At 36.5% G+C, this 18,896-nt stretch overlaps 1 protein-coding gene across 50 annotated transcripts in view; it reads left to right on the top strand.

The window, feature by feature from the left end:
- Positions 1-18,896, top strand: part of EIF4G3 (eukaryotic translation initiation factor 4 gamma 3) — a 280,890-nt gene that overhangs the window by 122,713 nt on the left and 139,281 nt on the right. For 27 of the 50 annotated variants that reach the window (XM_088790391.1, XM_088790389.1, XM_088790390.1 and 24 more), the window contains 2 exons: positions 14,952-15,047; positions 16,439-16,552. In XM_088790391.1, the coding sequence (XP_088646517.1) occupies positions 15,018-15,047; positions 16,439-16,552 (144 nt within the window). In that variant the 5' untranslated portion in view covers positions 14,952-15,017. The remainder of the gene's footprint in view (positions 1-14,951; positions 15,048-16,438; positions 16,553-18,896) is intronic. The other 23 variants (XM_088790400.1, XM_088790399.1, XM_088790392.1 and 20 more) reach the window with 1 other exon arrangement.

The following is an 18,896-nucleotide window of genomic DNA, read 5'->3' as shown; positions in this document are numbered from 1 at the left end:
TACAAAGTTCTTTTCCTATGTACAGACATACCTTTCCATTTAAAGAAAGCACTTGAAAGCTTCTCTTTGGCATATCCTAATTGTCAGCATCACTGCTTTTGTACTCTGGGGCCATCCGAAGTAAAATAAGGGTGACTTGAGCACAAGCATTGTGATACCTCGACAGTTGACCTCATAACCGAGACAGCAACTGCTAGGTGACTAACGAGCAGTGTATGCAGCCTGGAGACGTTGGACAAAGGGATAATTCGTGTAGACAGGATGGAGCTGTAGGGAGTAGGATGGTATGAGACTTAAAACATGAATTGTTTATTAAACTGTTTATTTCGGAAATTTCCTATTTAATATTTTTGGATCATGGTTGACTGTGGGTAACTGAAACCGTGCAAGTGAAACCAAGCATAAGAAATCAGGTACCAGTATCTTTGAAGCCCTCTGTGCACCTCCTGTATCCCAACCCCTTCCTTTCTCCCTGAGGTAAACATCCTTCCTGAGTTTTATGTTAACCAGTATTGTGTCATCACTTGCTTGTGTTTACCTATGTTTTCATTGATGTTAACAGATTGAGGTTCACACTCTGAATTAGCCATTATTTATGTGACCTTGGGCAAGTGACTTTATTTCCTAATTAAAGTAGATATGTGCCTGGCAGTAAAAATACTCTAACGTAGTTTACATCCTAGTTCTCAGAAACTCCATCTTTATACTTTAAAGATTCATTTTCTTTTGCCTATTTCAAGCATGTTTGTTTCAAACAATTTTTTGTTATTTGGTCGTGTACCCTAGGTGATCTCATCCGCTTGTTGCCAGGACTGATGGTTTTATGCTGCTGGTTCCTAGGTCACTCTCTAATTGGCTGTGCTCTGTACATAGCTCAGTGCAGTTGACCCTTGAACCCCGCACAGTTGATAATCCGAATATAACTTTTGACTCTCCAAAAACTTAACTACTAATAGCTCATTGTTGAAAAAAAACCTTACTGATAACATAAACAATTGATTAACCCGTAGTTTGTATATGTATTATATACTGTATTCTTACAAGAAAGTAAGCTAGAAAGAAGTTATTAAGAAAATCATAAGGAAGAGAAAATGAATTTATAGAATTTATTTTTAAAAAATCCACGTATAAAGGGACCTGTTTAGTTCAAACCTATGTTGTTTGAACTCTATATACTTTTGTACTTGGAGGTTCTTTGACTTGACATGATACAATTGAATTTATCACTTTTTCATACAAAGCAGAGAGAACAGCTAATGCGAAGACATTAAGAGAAAATAAACTTGGTATGTTTGAGGGAAGTAAATAAGGCCTTTGTGGCTGGGGAGTAATAGGATGAGAAGTGAGGTTAGAGAGGTGGCCTGGGGCCCAATCGTTTTTGGCTCTATAAGCATCCTTCACTACCCAGTCCTCAAACCTGGGACCATCTGCTTCCTTACCACGGACATCTCGTTGCTCAGAAAGTCCTACTGTTTCCGTACAGCTTATCTCAAATCTTCCTCCTTTGTCTAGATTCACTGTGGCAGACCAGACCCGTATCTTCATATACCTCGACTAGCAGTAGCTCCCTAACTGGTATCCCTGACACAGATCTCTTCTCCAGGACTTGATATTATTGTACTAGTTCTTTTTATTAAACAAATCCAGTGATCTTGCTGCCCTGTTCAGTATCTCCTGGGCGTCCTTTCGTAGTAAAGTCCTTACTTACCTTGACACATCCTTTTATGCTGGCCCTGACTGAATTTTGAGGCCACACTCTGCCTCACCCCTCTGTGCTGTGACATCACTGCCTTATTCAGGGTTCAGGCAGACATGCCCCACTTTTCCAGGTCTTAGTGCTTCTGCCCTTTTACTCTTTGTTTTCCCTACATATGAGAGGTGCCCCTCTCACGTGGCTGACTGCTTGCTCACCCATCCAGCTCTTGTTGAACCTCTGGAGACTCTGGAAATCTTCTCCCGGAAAGAATTAATCAATTTTTGCTTTGCTTCTTGACATGTTATTCACACTCCTTATAGCACTTTCTATATTCTATTACAGTTGAGTTAGGTAAATTGTAAATCCCTCGAGCACAGGAAATGTGTCTTTTTCAACTTTATTTCCAGCACTTCCAGTTGACACTGAAAAAAAAAATTGTTGAATTGCTGCTTTTTAAATAGTATATGGTTAGAGGTTTTATTTCATTCCAATTTGAGTGAAAAGTTTTGTGTGCCTAATGTTTTCCATTGATGACACTACTAATTAACATCCTCAAACGAAAGAAAATCTAAAAGCCATTTCGCTTTGAGGCCTTGTTATTTGTAGAAGTCAAGGACATAAACTGTGTCATTCAGGGATGTTGGGGGGGGGGGGGGCGGGCGGAGACAGGGTATCCAGGGGGTGGGATGTATTGCTCATGTCCCAAAAAAGCATAAGCTGTATGGATAGTGCAGTGTTAACTGCCTTCACTTCCAGGTCAGCTGTTTTTCTCCAGAGTAGACCTGGCCTAGTTGAGATGAAGTTGGCCAGCCTAGTCATAATCGGTCAGCCCCGTTTGGGCTTCTCTTTGTTTTTTCATTGTCAGGAACATTTGGTGTGTTGGTTGGGCTGAGAGGAGGACCATGTGATGCCTAAAATGAGCTTTATCATAAACTGGTTGGTGTTACTGAGGGAAAGGTTTCAGGGAACTGTAACTTATTAGTGGGAACTTGAGAAGAAGCCAAGTGTTGTGGTGAGACAGAAATTTCCACTGAGTTACTGGGAGCCGGAAGACCATTGGTGGGTGACTCAGCTGTTTTCTAAACCTGTCTCATGTGATTGAGTGTGCATGATGTCTGTTTATTCTCAGCAGAGTAAGTACTGGGGGAGTCACATTACATAGTAGGCATAATGTTTATTTAACCAGCTCGGTGATGATCTAAAAATAGCTTGTAGGGGATTTTTGTTTACTTAAGTACATTTAGGATTATCAGACAGAAAAATCATAATGGAGACCCATTGGCAAGGGCTTTCCCTTATAGATAACTTTGGATATACAGTGGCCCAACACTATTTCACTTCTTTCAATATAAAGATGAAAGCTTTGGTATTTAAATAAACGGTTAGGTAAAGATGATAGCCTTCTAATTATCCAAAAAATAATTCTGCACGGTTACATTTTAGCTTGTATTCTGGGCAGGCCCATCACTGAGGTATTTTATGTACTAAATTTTTACACAGGAACTTTTTTCCTTTTTGTGAGGTTAGCAGATGTTCTTTTGAAATGGAAATGTTAGCGCTGTGTATTTTATGTTAATACTACATTTTGATAGTAATAGTTTTACCCTGATTTTCTTCATTTTTCTCACCTTGTACTCAAGGTTTCTGCCACTGTGTAGCACTGTAATTGAGTCTTTTGTTGTGTGAAAATGTGATCATTATTACCCAGCGTACCTATTTATATGCGTGGCTCTGAAAGAGAAAGCACCTGGAAGCCGGAGTGTATCTGATCCTCATAATCTGCTCATTTGTCTGGGAAGCAGTGAGTCATTCTGATTTATTCTTTTTGACATTTGAGTGTTCTTGCTCTTCGGGGTGCAGCATACCCAGCAAATGAACTTGTCTGAGATTATTTTGAAAGGAAAAGGGAAACGATTCATTAAGAAGAGAGAAATGCCAGAATTCAATTTACAATAATGTTTAATTAAGTGGGAATATTTGATTAAGTAGAATTATATTACTTACAGTGAGTGCTTGATGCTATATTTAAAGTGGGAAATACATACTGTTGTATACTTGATGAAAAAATGACTTGTGCATTAAACAATTATTGCACTGCATTAATTTGTTTCATTCTGTTTCAAAAAAATTTAAGCAAACATGAGAGGATTTAAGTTTTTATTGTTACTATTGCACTCTCAGAATATTTGCTGGGATTCTTTTTTGGCATCCTTTTAGTGGGTATAGTCATTAGGAATTTAATGTACCTGTAATGTCATATTCAGGTGCATACCTTCTAACTCACTGCATGTAAATGGACCTGACTTGAGCACCATTTGAAAGTAATTCCAACAATTGCATTGGCTATATGTGATCCCACACCTGCCCTTACCCCAATAGATAAATAACAAGTTGATCATTTTTTTGTTAATATTATCTGGGCCTGAAAACCTAAGGTTCAGCCATGGCGGTTGGGCATGTTCCAAAGAACAAATAAGAAAGTGACTTCATGTGAACTCAGCTAATTCCACAGGAGATAAATTCAGATTTGGGGAAAGAGAAAGTAGTTCTCTAGATCTTGGCAGATTGGCAGGTTGACCAGATATCCCACTGAACCCTAATTGACATGCAGAGGAATAATTTCTGTTTCCTCTAGTCATTTGTAGTGTTTCTCGATGATCTTTGGGTGAGTGAGTGGGGAGGCTTGTTTTTGTTTTCTGATAGCACCTTTGTTTTGGGAGGTAGGAAAATATGTGTTCTGCATGGGTGTGATTCTCCTTGACACTCTCCTTCCTTGGAAACAAAAGATAAAAACTTGGTTTTCCCCTTTTCTGAAATATATAAGAGGCATTGTGTTTTGTGCAGACTGCTAAATGAGGATTTTAAAATCTGTAGTGGATAATTTTGTATAGCTAGCTACCAGTTATGAGTTTCAAGTGGATTACAGTGCTGTATCAAGTTGTCAGTGTTTAGAAGGGTCTGCATTATCAAGTGGTACTTAAAATCCAGCAACATATAAGAAAGTATATACGTGCAAATATATGTTAGTATGACAACTAATCAATGAAATTGAATAAATGCTGTTGAAACAAAGTTGGTGATCAGACTTGGTGTGAGAGTAATACTGTCTTAATACTTCAATTTTTTAAATTGTAGTAAAATACACATAACATAAAATTTACTGTCTTAACCATTTTTAAATGTACAGTTCAGTGGTGTTAAGTACATCCACATTTTTGTATAGCCATCATTATCATCTATCTCCAGAATGCTTTTCATCTTGTAAAACTGAAACTCTGTACCCATTAAATGATAACTCCCCATTTCCCCTCCCCTGCCTTTTGGCAACAACCATTCTATTTTCTGTCTAAATTTGACTAATCTAGGTACCTCATAAGTGGAATTATACACTATTTGTCTTTTTATGACTGGCACATTTCACTTTGCATAATGTCCTTAATGTTCATTCATGTTGTCGCATGTGTCAGAATTTCCTTACTTTTTGTGACTGAATATAATCCCTTGTATGTATGTACCACATTTTGTTTGTCCAGTCTCATCTGTCAGTGGACACTGATTACGTCTACCTTTTGATTATTGTGACTAATGCTACCATGAACATAGGTGTATAAATATTTATTTGAGATCTTGTTTTCAATTCTTTGGGGTATATATCCACAAGTTGAGTTCATGGACCATATGGCAATTCTGTTTTTAATATTTTGAGGAACTGTCATACTGTGTTTCATAGTGGCTGCACCATTTCACATTCCTACCAGCAATGTACAAGGGTTCCAGTTACTCCACATCCTCACCAACCCTTGTTGTTTTCTGTGTTTCCTTCCTCCCTCACCGCCCTAATGAATGTGAGGTGGTATATCATTGTGGTTTTGATTTGTATTTCCCCAGTGATTGCTGATATTGATCATCTTTTCATGTGCTTATTGGCTGTGTGTGTACCTTCTTTGGAGAAAATATCTATTCAATTCTTTCGCCCATTTTTCAGTTGGGTTTTTTTGTTGTTGAATTGTAGGATTTCTTTATGTATTCTGTATATTCACCCCCTATCAGATACATGGTTTACAAATATTTCCTCCAGTTTTGTTTCTTTTTCACTCTGTTGATTGTGTTCTTTGATGCTTCCAGTTACTGTCTGGTGTCCCTTTTGTTTCACTTTAAGGACTCCCTTTAAAGATTTCTTATAGTGCAAGTCTTGTGATAATGAACTCCCTCAGCTTTTATCTGTCTGGAAATTTCTCCCTCATTTTTGAAGGACAGTTTTGCAGGATATAAAATTCTCATTTGACTGGTTTTCCTCTTTCAAAAGTTTGATTATAACGTGTCTCACTTAGGGTTCATTGAGCTTCTTGTATTTGGATGTCGTTGTCTTTCCACAAATTTGGGATAATTTTAGCCATTATTTTTTCAGAGCAGCTCTCTGTCCCCTTTTCTCTCTCTCCTTCTACTATAGGGCTTTTTTTTTTTTCTATTTTATTTTTTATGGGTCTTTTATGTTCCTTCTTTTTTTATTTTTTTCTTCTTAGTCTTGATAATTTCCAAAGACCTCTCTTCATGGTCACTAATTCTTTTTTCTGCCTGTTAGCATCTGCTGTTAAACTCCTCTAGTGAATTTTTAAAATTCAGTACTGTGTTTTTCAACTCTAGAATTTCTGTTTGAGTCTTTTTTTACAATTTCTGTGTCTTTGTTGATACTCTCATTTTGTTCATGTATTATTTTCTTGATTTTCCTTTAGGTCTTGGTCTCTGTGTTTTCCTTTAGTTTATTGAGCATTTTCAAGAGAGTTATTTTGAAGCCTTTGTCAAGTAACTCCAAAGCCTGTGTTTCTTTAACGTTGGTTTCTAGAGATTTATTTTTTTCCTTTGAATGGGCCATGTTTCCCGTTTCTTTGTATGCCTTGTAATCCATTGATAATTGAGCCTATGTAAAAACAGACACAACTTCCAGTGTTTGCAGACTGGCTCCTTGCATGGGAAGACCGTCACTCATTAGGCCAGTGAGATGGCTTAAGGTCTGGTCTTCTCAGGCATTTTCTGTGCACACGTCTCCCGTAGGCCTGTGTGTATCATTCCCCCCCCCCCCATTTCACTATACACGTGGTTGCTTTAAATTGTTGTAATTTCCCTAAGAGTCTTACCCCTGCTTCTTCTCAAAGCCGTAAATGTCTATTGCATTTCTCTGCCTGTAATCTCCTGCCCCAGGTGCCTGCACGTCTGAAGTCTCTCTGCAGCTCCCATGTAGCTCAGTAGTGCAACTGCTTTAAGTGGGTTCCAACCTGATACCCAAGCTAAGCCACTGTTCTCATCAGTGCTCTGAATGGGGTGAGACAGAAAGCAGTTATCAGGCAGCCCCCAGAGAAGCCAGAATATTGCAAATTAATTTTGCCTTTTTCCTTCTGTCTCGAGGGAGGAATTGGGAATTGGATGGCTTTCTCCAGACTGTCCAATGCCAGGGAGGGATTGGGGCAAGGGCAGGCAGAAACACCACTACATTTCCTATCCTTTTGGATGTGGTTGTGTAGTGCGCAGGAAGACAGTTTTCACAAGATTGAAGGTGCCTGGGTGGGAAATTATTTTAGTTTTACAGTAAAACACAGTACCTGTGGAAATTTGGGAGAGTGAAAAACTGTCCCACAGCCATCAGGAATGGAAAATAGTTTTTTGTGGAAAACTTAAGGATAGGGAAACAAAATAAATCTTTAATACTTTAATAGCAAGAGGAAAAGGAAGATCACTTGCAGCTCTAGTATTAATCTGGGTCAGTGTTCTTTATACTCTTAAATAAAAACTTTTGGGGGTTCTCAATATTTTTACTGTATTCGAAATTAAAACAGGAATTTAAAAATATTAATTTGTTTTAAAATAACCTCATTTTTTATAAACATCCATGATACATTTTTATGAAAAAAAAATTTTGAAACCCCTGCAAAAAAAATGATGAGAAGAATTGTAGTATTTATAGCTCTGCAAATCTCTGTAATATATGTTAGCTAGACTCTTATATCTGCTTTTGCAATCAACCTGTTGTAATACGTTACTGCAATTGAAGTATGTGAAGAAAATAGTCTTATACAGGTACGTAATTGGGGAAAAAGGGAGGCGTATCTTACATCAACCTTTTCAGAAACCTGTGGCTCTTCTTTGATACTATACCAAACTCAGTGAGTGGTAGTTTCTTAAACATTAGTTGCAGTGTGGAATCTGAATTTATATTAGTGAACTTTTAGTACTCTTACATTAAAATCTATTGGTCTATCTTGCACGTGAATTAATTATTTACTGTGTAGGATTTTGTAACTCCACATGTTGGTCATTTGAAAAATACTGCTTCACTGAATAATACAGATCTTTCACATACTTTTTATTATACAATATTTAAAAAATCACATTCTCGTTAGAAAATTCTACACATTGAGAACGTGCCAAGCTTATGGCAACATACACATATTTTCAAAAAGTCTAATATTAATTTCAAAGCTTGAATGTTATCAGTGGTAACACATACTATCGATTTTCCTTGACATGGCAGGCTCACTTTGTTCGTTTTCAGTAAAAGGTCTGCAATGTACCAAAGTCTGCATAAGCATAGTTTTTCATTTCTTCTTTCAAGTAAATGGTGTTACATGAAAAAGCACCTAGTTGAGCTTGTAGCTCAGTCGCATAAATGCTTTTTCTCAATACAACTATCTTACCCCAGTTTGCTGTGGAAGTGCTGTATTTATCTTCTCTCATTTAATATTTGGTCACACAGTAAAGACATGTGCTAAAGCTTCCTTAGTATATGATACCACTTTTATAACATTCTTTATATGACCAGTTATAGAGATGGAAAATAGGTTAGTGGGTAAAGTTGCCTAGACCTCAGCACACACACAAATGTCTGTGCACATAAAACTGATGAAATCTGAATATGGTTGATGGAATGTATCAGTGTTACTTTTCTAGGTTTGATATTGTACTAATATTGTTATATTAGGTTGGTGCAAAAGTAATTGTGGTTTAAAAGTTTAAAAATAATTGCAAAAACTGCAATTACTTTTGTACCTACCTATCATGTTTCCCGGAAAATAACATCTAGCCGTACAATCAGCTCTAATGCGTCTTTTGGAGTAAAAATTAATGTAAGACCCAGTCTTATTTTACTATAAGACCTGGTATAATATCTAATCTAATCTAATCTAATAATAATATAGTATAATATATACTGGGTCTTACATTAATTTTTGCTTCAAAAGACGCATTAGAGTTGATTGTACGGCTAGGTCTTATTTTCGGGGAAACATGGTATAAGATGTTACTATCAGAGGAAACTAGATGAAGAGCATATGGAAACTCTCCATTTTATTTTTTAAACTCCACGGGAATCTATAATTGTTTCAAAATAAAAGTTAACTTTTACTGTCACATAAATGGCATTCATAAGTATAGGTTCTTTTTCATTTTCTTTTTTTTTTAAGTGAGTGCATGATGAGTGTGGGAGTGAAGAATACGAAGCCTACCATTGCCTTGATTTTTAACTGAGATGCTAGTTTTACCCACGTCTTTTCTATCATTAATGCAAATGTCAACACAGGCAAACAATGTCTTAGTATTAATACTATGAAAAGGTTTTACCTCGCAGACCCCCTAGTAAGGCCTCAGGTATCCCCCCAAGGCTCTGCTGTCTATACTTTGAGAATCCATGGAATGAAGCTTCAGGCTTTATTTAGCTGAGGAAACGTAGTACACTAAGACTGCATTATCAGTTTCAGTGAGGTTTACACTTCTCTCTCCAGTGTTTTATATTGTACCCTTGTTTATTAGATATTATTGTATTTCTGTAAAAGTTGACTTACAGGCGTTTGTAACGATATAAAAGGTTCATGTGAGAAGAAGTGAAACTTTGGATTTAACAGCTTTCTACACCTGTCTGTGCTGGGCAGTCTGGTAGCAGCTAGTTGTAGCTGGCTATTTATATTCAAATTCTAAGTGGATATAATGTATATAAAGAAAATTTAAATGGACTCAATGGTTATAGAGTTGCAGTTTTGCAAGATGAAAAAGTTCTGGAGCTCTTTTGCACAATGCATGTAGGTAACGCCACTGTACATTTTAAAATGGTTAACATTGTAAATCTTACGTGTTTTCTACCACAACAAAATTTAATAAATGTATTTAAATAAAATTAAAAATTTATTCTTTTAGTTGCATTAGTTACATTTCAAGTCGGCTCCATGTGGATAATGGCTAACATATTGAACAGTGCAGATATAGAACAGTTATAATCATCGCAGAAATATCTATTTATACTGGTTGTGTAGCGCTCAGGAAGACAGTTCTCAAGAGGTTGAAGATGCCTGGAAGCATTGTGGATGCCAGCATGGTCAAGGTGCTGGTCTAGACTTCCAGGTAATATCTTTGCTTCTCTGGCCAGATTTAAGTGTTATGCAGTTACTTGTCTGCTAGACGAGTTTCTCACTTTTTGTATCCTGTAATAGTTAATACTAAGAATGAAGGAACACACATATGTGCATATGTATGCACACACATATAAAGAAAAATTTTAAAACAAAATTAAGAACTTTTATAAATTGTTAAAATCTATTTTAAAAATAAAGTTATTGGTATAGCTGTAGGTAGTCTTTTTCTTTAGATTATAAAAGGCATTATCAGCTCACAGATGATAGAAATAGATTTGCCTGTAGCACCTTTAGTTTCGTATTTTACGTTCCACCATTTTAAATAAACCTGGAATTCTTTTTGGTACCATGAGTTGAGTGTATCTATCTGCCTTTTTCCCTAAATGATTATCCAGTCATCCCAACACAGTTTATGAAGTAATTGTGTGATTTTTAGACTCACTTGAAACGCTACCAGTACATTTCTGTATATATGTGTGCTTATTTCAGTATTCTCAATGAAATTCATTCCAGATCATTAAATCTTCTTCTGTATCTTTTTAAATGACCGGAAAGGATGATACTGTCTGGCTGAATAAATGTTCCTTACGTCTATATCTGTCTCTTTATTGATTAAATTGTGAACTTCTCGAAGGTTAAAAAAACCAGCAACCACATATTGTCGGCCTCATTTGTGCACATGGCCTACACTGCATGGTGTCTTCTTTGTGTTTGAGTTCAATAAACATTGTTGATTTAATCTTCATTTTGATTTATGAGATGACATTTCATTTGTGTTCCAAAAATATTTAGAACTTTGCAAAGTACAAACCTCCTACTTGCTTTTCTGGTTTGCTTTGCTTTGCTTTTTTTATATCACATGAAGAGGAAGCTGAAGGACAGAGGTTATCTTCATTATGTGTTTATTATAAAAATAATCCACTCTTTTGACTCAGGAAAAAGGAAAAATACAAAAGTGTATGAAATAAGACCTACAAATTATATCCTGTACTCCCCCTTCCAATTCCCATTCTTCCGAAGTAGCCAATGTTAAATTTGCTCTGTGTCTTCCTAAGACATTTTATCTTTATGTTAATGAGATAAACGCATTTTATACTATATGCGTTTATCAGAAAAACTACACAGGTAGGTTGATTTTATAATTAACAGTTCTCCGGTTTGCTTCTACCATTTCATGTTATAGATATCGTTCCATGACAGTGTATGTAGATTTGCTTCCTTCTTTTTAAGATTACATTGTATTCTTAGTTTTGTCTCTCCCTTATAAATGGAAATTGAGAGGGTTTGTGTGTGTGTGTGTGTGTGTGTGTGTGTGTGTGTGTGTGTGTGTGTGTCTGTTATGACTATATCTGTAGGGTAAATTCCTTGAAATGGAATTGTGCAGCCAAAGAGATAAGCTTATTTAAAATTTGTTATTACGTAACAGCTCTTTGAAAGGTTGTGGCAACTTAATTTTTCAGTCAGAGTTGTGTGTGTATGCACACACGTGCCCAATATTGATTGCTCTTAGTCTTTATGGCAGTAGCAGACTTTGTTTTAAGGTGAAGAAAGAGTCTTAAAACAAGGGCAGTAACCTTTCATCTCTGCGTTGCGGTGCTTAGCATAGTGCCGGAAACATAAGAAGAGCGATAGAAATGTTTTCTGTTGTAATTGTTGTTGTTAATTTAAATTCATTGTATTTTATTGGGAAAATTGAAAATCCCTGTAAATTTTTTCACATTTATATTTTGAAAAACACCACATTTGGACCCAAGATGCTATGATTAGCGTGTTCTGTTTTGTAATGGAATTCACCCTCAGATTTCCATCTTTAATTGTCCAAATCACTGTTTTTAAAAGTTCTTATGAACTTAAAGCTTATGTATTAGGTTGGTGCAAAAGTAATTGCGGTTTAAAGGTTAAAAGTAATTGCAAAAACCGCCATTACTTTTGCACCAACTTAATATGTTGCTGAAGGACTGTTGTGATTGGATTGTTTTCGCTGGCATTCTGTTAAGTTTGTCAGTTAACACCATTTGCTAGTAGTTTTTGTTACTATTGTGTTTTTGTCTCCTCAGTTAATAAAAAGGGATCAGTGACTCAAGAGGGTTCATTGAAACATAAAAGTAGTGATGAAAATGAGAATGTGAGCCTGTAACGTTTGTAAACTTGGACAGTGAGCTGGATTGCAGTTTAAATATAAAATACTCCTGTTGTTGGAGAAGTAAGTCTTTGTGGTAACTTGGAAGGTATTAAAAAAGGGAAAGTGCAAACAAAACTATGATGAGTCCCCAGATGATACTTCATTGATCTGTCTCTAGTTCCCTGTGCAGTTGATGTGATGAATGATGAAACACGTTCATAGAATCTTCCCATTCAAGTTTTTGCAATATTTTCAATAAAGTATAATAGTATATTAAGCAAGTTATTAATATATAACCTAATCCTATAAATTTGATTTATCATGTCATGAAATGCAAAGAAGAGATGAAAAGCACACAGGCATTTTGCACAGGTACATTCCTTGCAACAACAGATACAGGTCACATCATTCCTAAGAAATTTCTAAAGCCAGCCACGAAGAATGGAAAAGTGCTCTGAGAGAAAGCTGAGTGGGTCTTGGCAAAATTCCTTTATCAGTGTCCCTATTAAAACCTTATATTGCTAATGGCACAATTGCATACATTGTAAAAGGGGATTCACTTCCGTGTGTGGGTGTCATCAAATATTATGCTTTGCATTTAGATAAAATTGCTTGTGTGTGTACAGAGTATGAATCAGCTCTTGGCACACATACAATTTAAATTACGAGAAGTACTTGATTACTGATTTGTCTGTTTAAAAGAGTAATTCCAAGTTAAAGGAAAATAAATGCTTTGTTTTTTAATGATTTTAATAGCAATGATACAGTCTTAGCGTACCCGCTGTATGTGTGGCTAGGAATGGTGTTATTACTGAATGAAAGAACTTGGGCCTGAATGCTAATTCACAGACCATTTTTTCAGTTAATTGTAAGGGTGTTGCCTTATATGGCTCCAGTGTTGAAGATCTTAGTAGTGAAAATTTTGAATAAGGTCCAAATATAGACATCATGAATATTTTTAGAATCTTGAACGAGAGGGTAAGCTGTCACCTAACTTTTTGAAATAGAGAAAGAGATAGCATTTCTTTATGTTTTTATAAGTGGCACATCTCAACGTTGTGTTTAGTGTCTTGACAGGCAGAAGCTTATGCTTCAACATACCACCAACTAACTGTTGAGAATAAAGTATCAAGATTTCCTGAGACCAAAGAGCCTCACCACTGAGAATAGGACTTGATTAACACTTGATGACTTTAGTTAATTTGATAAAGAATGAAGTTGATGGATGGCTGTATTTTACAACTGTATCCAACATTTTTAATAGAATTTGATGAAGAACTTTTCGAATTTGAATGCGTTCGTAGTTGATATAAAGTCCATTCAGTCACTCCTTTGTAAGTTGAAATAGTCAAACTTCAAGCTTTCCAGAGTTCGAGTGTGATATATACACATAAACTTAGTGTCTGAAGCATTGGTAAAAATAATCTGGGATGAGAAACCTCTGAATTACTTTTGGGTCATATTTGCTCCAATTATTACCTTTTTGATAGAATCAAGATACTTGCTGCAATGTTTTTCATTTTGTGGTCAGAGTTAGTAGAACTGAAGTAAAAAAAAGAATCAATCTAATGTGGAACCTTAATGTTAGTTATGGAGATGGCTGTAAGGTTACCATGTTGAAAGATTGCAAAATATCCTTTGTGTCTAATATGAAACTGTTATGTTTTTCATTAGTTTTGTTTTCATCATTTGAAAATTCCAATGAATCTTTTCAAACATTTGCTTTAAGTTGATGTTTCCAGCTAAATTCTCATTAAATGGTCAACAGATACCAAAAGTTGTGTTTTGTTTTTAAGCAAAGTTAGAATACTTTCTAGACATACTTAGTTACCTTGGGTCAGAAACTTAAAATTTCGGACCCTTGATCTCATTTGTAAAATTGGCTCTGTGGTAACTAAAGGTGATTGTACAGTAATTGACTTCACCTCATCTGATCTTAACAACTGTCTTGTGAGGTAGGTGTGTTATTTCTTTTTCTATTGATGAGAAAGACAATTTACTGGCCCAAGCTAACAACAGTATTGTCAGTTGTTAGGATTTGAAACCAAGTCTTGTGATCCTGTGTCTATTTCTCTTGCTACCATTTTTTTCTTTCCTAAAATCACTAACACATATTAATATGTAGCATTTAACATGAATTCATAATGAAAAGCTTATGTTCCTATTACCAGAAAACTTGTGGTAAGTTAGTATATATTATATTACCACTTATTTCAGGCTTTTATCTGAAGTTCTCACTGATTGTAGATATTTATGGGGTCACATAAAAGGATTAAGCAGTGGAACAGAACAGCAATGCTGTGTAGTTAACTGGGCGAACTCGAATTTGCCTCTGTGATGTCGTCCTCAAGGGCTACCTTTGCTTAGAGGTACTTTGGAAAGCTCACCACAGCAGTAATAAGTTATCTCAGCCATGTTCGGTGTTTTGTGGATGGGCTCTGTATTTCAGACACAGATGAACTGACAGTGAGTGCTCTTTGGATTCATGGTATCAAATAAGTGCACTTAGATACTATACTGGGTTGCAGATGTCTCCTTATCAGGTGGTTGAAGGTAATCCCTAAAAAAATGCTGCACTGATTCTGGATTGCTGGGTATTGTGATAAAGATAAATTTAAAAAATAGAGCTTAAACCACATTAATAAATACTTCTATAAGCTTTTATATAACACTTTGTATTTGAGTTACCATGCCATATTTTTTCAAAATATAATATATTCTTGCCATTCTTTGACAGACCCCTTATCCCTCTGGACAGAATGCAGGTCCAACCACGTTGGTGTACCCTCAAGCCCCTCAGACAATGAATTCACAACCTCAAACCCGTTCTCCGGTAAGTAAGCAGCAGCTTGTTCTAAATAATACTCTCCACCTACAAATTTTTGTTTGTAATAGCTTGGGTTCCTCTGGCTAATACATTCACTTGATTTTGGAAATTTGTCCCAAAGACAACTTATTATTGTTGTTGTTACATTGGTTAGCATTGCATTTTCAGACCCTTTGCCATAGGAATAATTTAAGTTTATTAAGTAAAAGAAGAAATGGAACCTTTTATCTTCCTTTACTATTCTGTAGCATGATTAAAAAAAAAAAAATTCCAGTTGCATTCAAATTCACTTCATTTCAGTTCTTAATTTGTTACTTGTGCTGTTGAAAATTCAGGAGAAGAATAAAGCACAATTATTTTAAAAGTAAATTAAATTTCATTAATTAGACTCTCAAATTCCACTGGTTTGGGAAGTAAGACTTCTGAATTGGTATCACTGGGTCAGTTCTAACCATTTGACAGTGTGGACATACGCATGACATACACGAATGGTGTTTTCATTTCTTCACATGATAGATGAATCGCCATACAAATGTAAATGCTGTCATCCTCTTTGCTCATCTTTACATGGATTGCAATAAGTACTGTAAAGACTAAATTTACTCAAGGTTCATCCTTCTGTTTCACTAAAGTGTACAGTGGCTTCAGCTGTCTATTCCTTAGAACGTCGTTTCCTGCCCTGCATGATTAGTTTTTGCTAGAAGGTGCTTCTGTAACATCTCACCTTGTATCTCGCATCCCTACTTGTACCTCAGCTCCGTTTTCCTCCCAATGTAGGGATCTTCTTTTGGTTCCCCACCCCTGCTTTTTTTGTGTGTAGTACAGGACTATTTCATTACATTAGCTCTTACTCATTTAGTTTTATGCATGAATTTAGAAATGTTGAAATGTATGAAATAGTTGCTCAAAGAACTAGGAGAGCATAGTCTGCACCAGAATGTAATCTCTTTCTTACCCTTTTCCTGTCTTCCTTTTCCCTGTTGCCCTCTTCTCCAATCCCTGTTCTTAGATCCTGGTTCTCCCCAGGGGGTGGAGGAACCATTCTAAAGAGGTGGGGCTTTGGTCCTAGTTGCCTGTTTGCTTGTCTCTTTTTTGTTTTGCTGAAATGGTCACCAAGATGTCTGATGCAAGTTTTGTTCTGAGAGTGATTTGGGGATGTGGACACTTGGCTACTTGGAGTGGGCCTGAGATCTCACCAGATTAATTTAGATAGGCCCTGGTTCTAATCATGAAACATGGAACATTATGGTAAGCTCTCACTGCAAAGAATTCTGTGACCCTCTTTATCCCCAACCCCCTTTTTATAATTGCTGAAAACAAAAATTTGAATTTACATGGTTAGAACTGGCGCAAAACCTGACTGAAGAGCTGCATCTCTAAACCAGTTTTTTTGACAGCCCAGCAGAACAGTGCCAATACATTGCACAGACAACTGGAAGAGGAGGAAGGTTTTGGAACAGACTCCCGTTTACAGGTCCTTGGCTGGAAGAGGCTGGATAAAATACTGCATTGTAAGCAATATAACAAACTGTACTTCTTGCCGGCAATCGTGCCTCTGGCACTCAGTATTTTTGACCACATCCATTTATTGGCTGATGAACAGAAATGCATTGATTGCTTGCTCTCTGAAAGTCTAACCTCGCATGGCAGTTTCTGCCAGGCATAGTGGGGAAAAGAATAAATTGGGTGGGTCTTCTCTATTGGGAATTAGACAGGAGTAATTTGGGGTTTAGATTTTTCTTTATTTTAATCTTGAAGAGGGGTATCCCTTTCAGATAAATTTGCTTTTAAAGGATAAATTTCAGGGCTTCTTTTTCCCTCTTTCCATTTTATAATTGAAAATTGAGGGGGAAATTGTAGTTGTCAGCCATTTTTCTGTGGTCATAAACTCTTCAGATACTATCCTCTATGCAGTTTTTGCCATCCGCTCTGCTAGTGCCCATTCCCACCCCCATTACTAAAAACCACACACATAACATTCCATTCCATACCCCAAAACAAGTGCAAGACTAGCAGACCCCACACTACTCTTGCTGGTTGTTTTGGGTCCAGTTTTCTTTATTTCATCTGTGTTGGTGCTGGGAGGGTGAAGTTTGGGATATGAAGTTTGGCAGGATTGCATTTTCTTTTTACATCCGAGTTGCCATAGTCTAGTGTCATCCATCCCACAGCTATCCCAAGTGGTGAGGAGAGGTAAGCTGTTGCACTAAAGAAGCGACCCTTTCCCTGGCTTTGTGTAGAGCTGCGAAAGCTTACTCCATTCTATTTCTGCATTAATGGGCCATTGGCAATTGCACAGTTTAGGCTTTTCTGTTCCTCCCTGGACAGCTGCCTTTGCAATCCAACTGGCTTCACGTGGCCCCCCCTCCCTCCTTCAGGTTGTCCTCGTGCCTGTATTTCTTGTCGATACTTCTTGGTATCTTTAGTCAAATTCATATTGTTGAAAATCTTGTTTAAAAGTAAAAAAAAAAAAATACTGATAAGTTATTTATCTGTTCCATTGTACTGGAACTCTTTAAACGAGTTTATTTTTAAATAGCCTCCAAAATAGTGAAGCTATTGAATGCTTTCTTGGGAGAGGGGCACAGTTTGGCTTTTGCAATAACCTGGAACCATTGGTTATTTTTATATTTTATGGTACTACATGGCCAAGTTACGTCAGTACGTTGGCCATACCCAGTCACCAACTGTGCACAGAAGAGTGAGGGGAGTGGGTGGGTGGGTGGCATTAACATTGGCCCCAAGCTCACAGAAGGCTGCTTTCCTTAATATCTACAGTCCTCACCATCTTAAAGACCCCTCTTTAAAAAAAAAGAAAAAAGAAACGAAAGTTTCTATTTTTAATATGAGCCAGCAGCGACTACAGTTTGTTCTGTTGCTTACAGTTACCCATAGGATAAAGACTATTGTCATTCCGAATGAAAAACTCAATGGCCAATGGTGACTAGTGCAAAATAGACTAGGGTACTTCCCCACTAACTTAAGTGTTTCTTTTTTTAAATATATGTATAATTTTATAAGGTACTCCTCTTGCTCATAGAAAGTTCTCTTTTGACTGGAACGTTCCAAATATATAAAGTTTCGACTTTCGTTTTAGAGCCTTAGAAATGGGACCTTTCTGTGGAACAGTGATAAGACAGGTACTGCTGGACTCAGGTTAACATGGCCCTTCTCGCCCATTTTCTTCAAAAGTATGAAGAAACATCTCACTTCCACGCCCTACTTTCATACCACATAGGTGGTATTGCCTATTCTTGAAACTTGATGTCCATAGCAGCGGCATGATCTGTTTTCTTTTCGTGATTGGAAATCTGAAATTATAAGACCTCAGTTTCTTTGAAGAGAAAACGTTCTCAGAGAATTACAGCTGCCATTATCATCATCATTCTGAAAAACTATTTTACAGTGGTTAGCAAATGTAACGGATGACCTAACACACCCTAATCCCGTAGGTCACACAGCGCTCATCAGGTTACACTGAATAACTTCAAAATGGGTTAAGGCACTTCTCATTACTTGAACAATAGGTGACACTTGAGCTTCTAAGGTGAATCCTTGATAGAGTTATCTTTAGCCATCTCCTACATTGTGGCATGTGCTTTGCTATAATTTTTTTAATATTTTATATTAAATAATGAAAGTTTGGGAAATAATTTTCACTCTCTCGCAACTATTTTGTAGGTGACTTAAATTCGGAGTATGAGGGATTGTTTCTTAGTTATTCTTCAGTTTAATTCACCTGAAGAGCTGACAGAAGGAAGACTCTATAGGAAATAAAACAACTGAAGAAAGATATTTTAGCTCCTTAAATGTATTAAATAAAAACCCTGTATGGTTTGCATTCAAAACTGTTTT

Source organism: Rhinolophus sinicus, chromosome 14, assembly GCF_057876585.1.
Source record: "Rhinolophus sinicus isolate RSI-liver-muscle chromosome 14, RSI-T2T, whole genome shotgun sequence".
Classification (NCBI taxonomy): domain Eukaryota; kingdom Metazoa; phylum Chordata; class Mammalia; order Chiroptera; family Rhinolophidae; genus Rhinolophus; species Rhinolophus sinicus.
The sequence above is the reverse complement of the archived record's forward strand: the minus strand, read 5'-3'. Positions and strand labels throughout refer to the sequence as shown.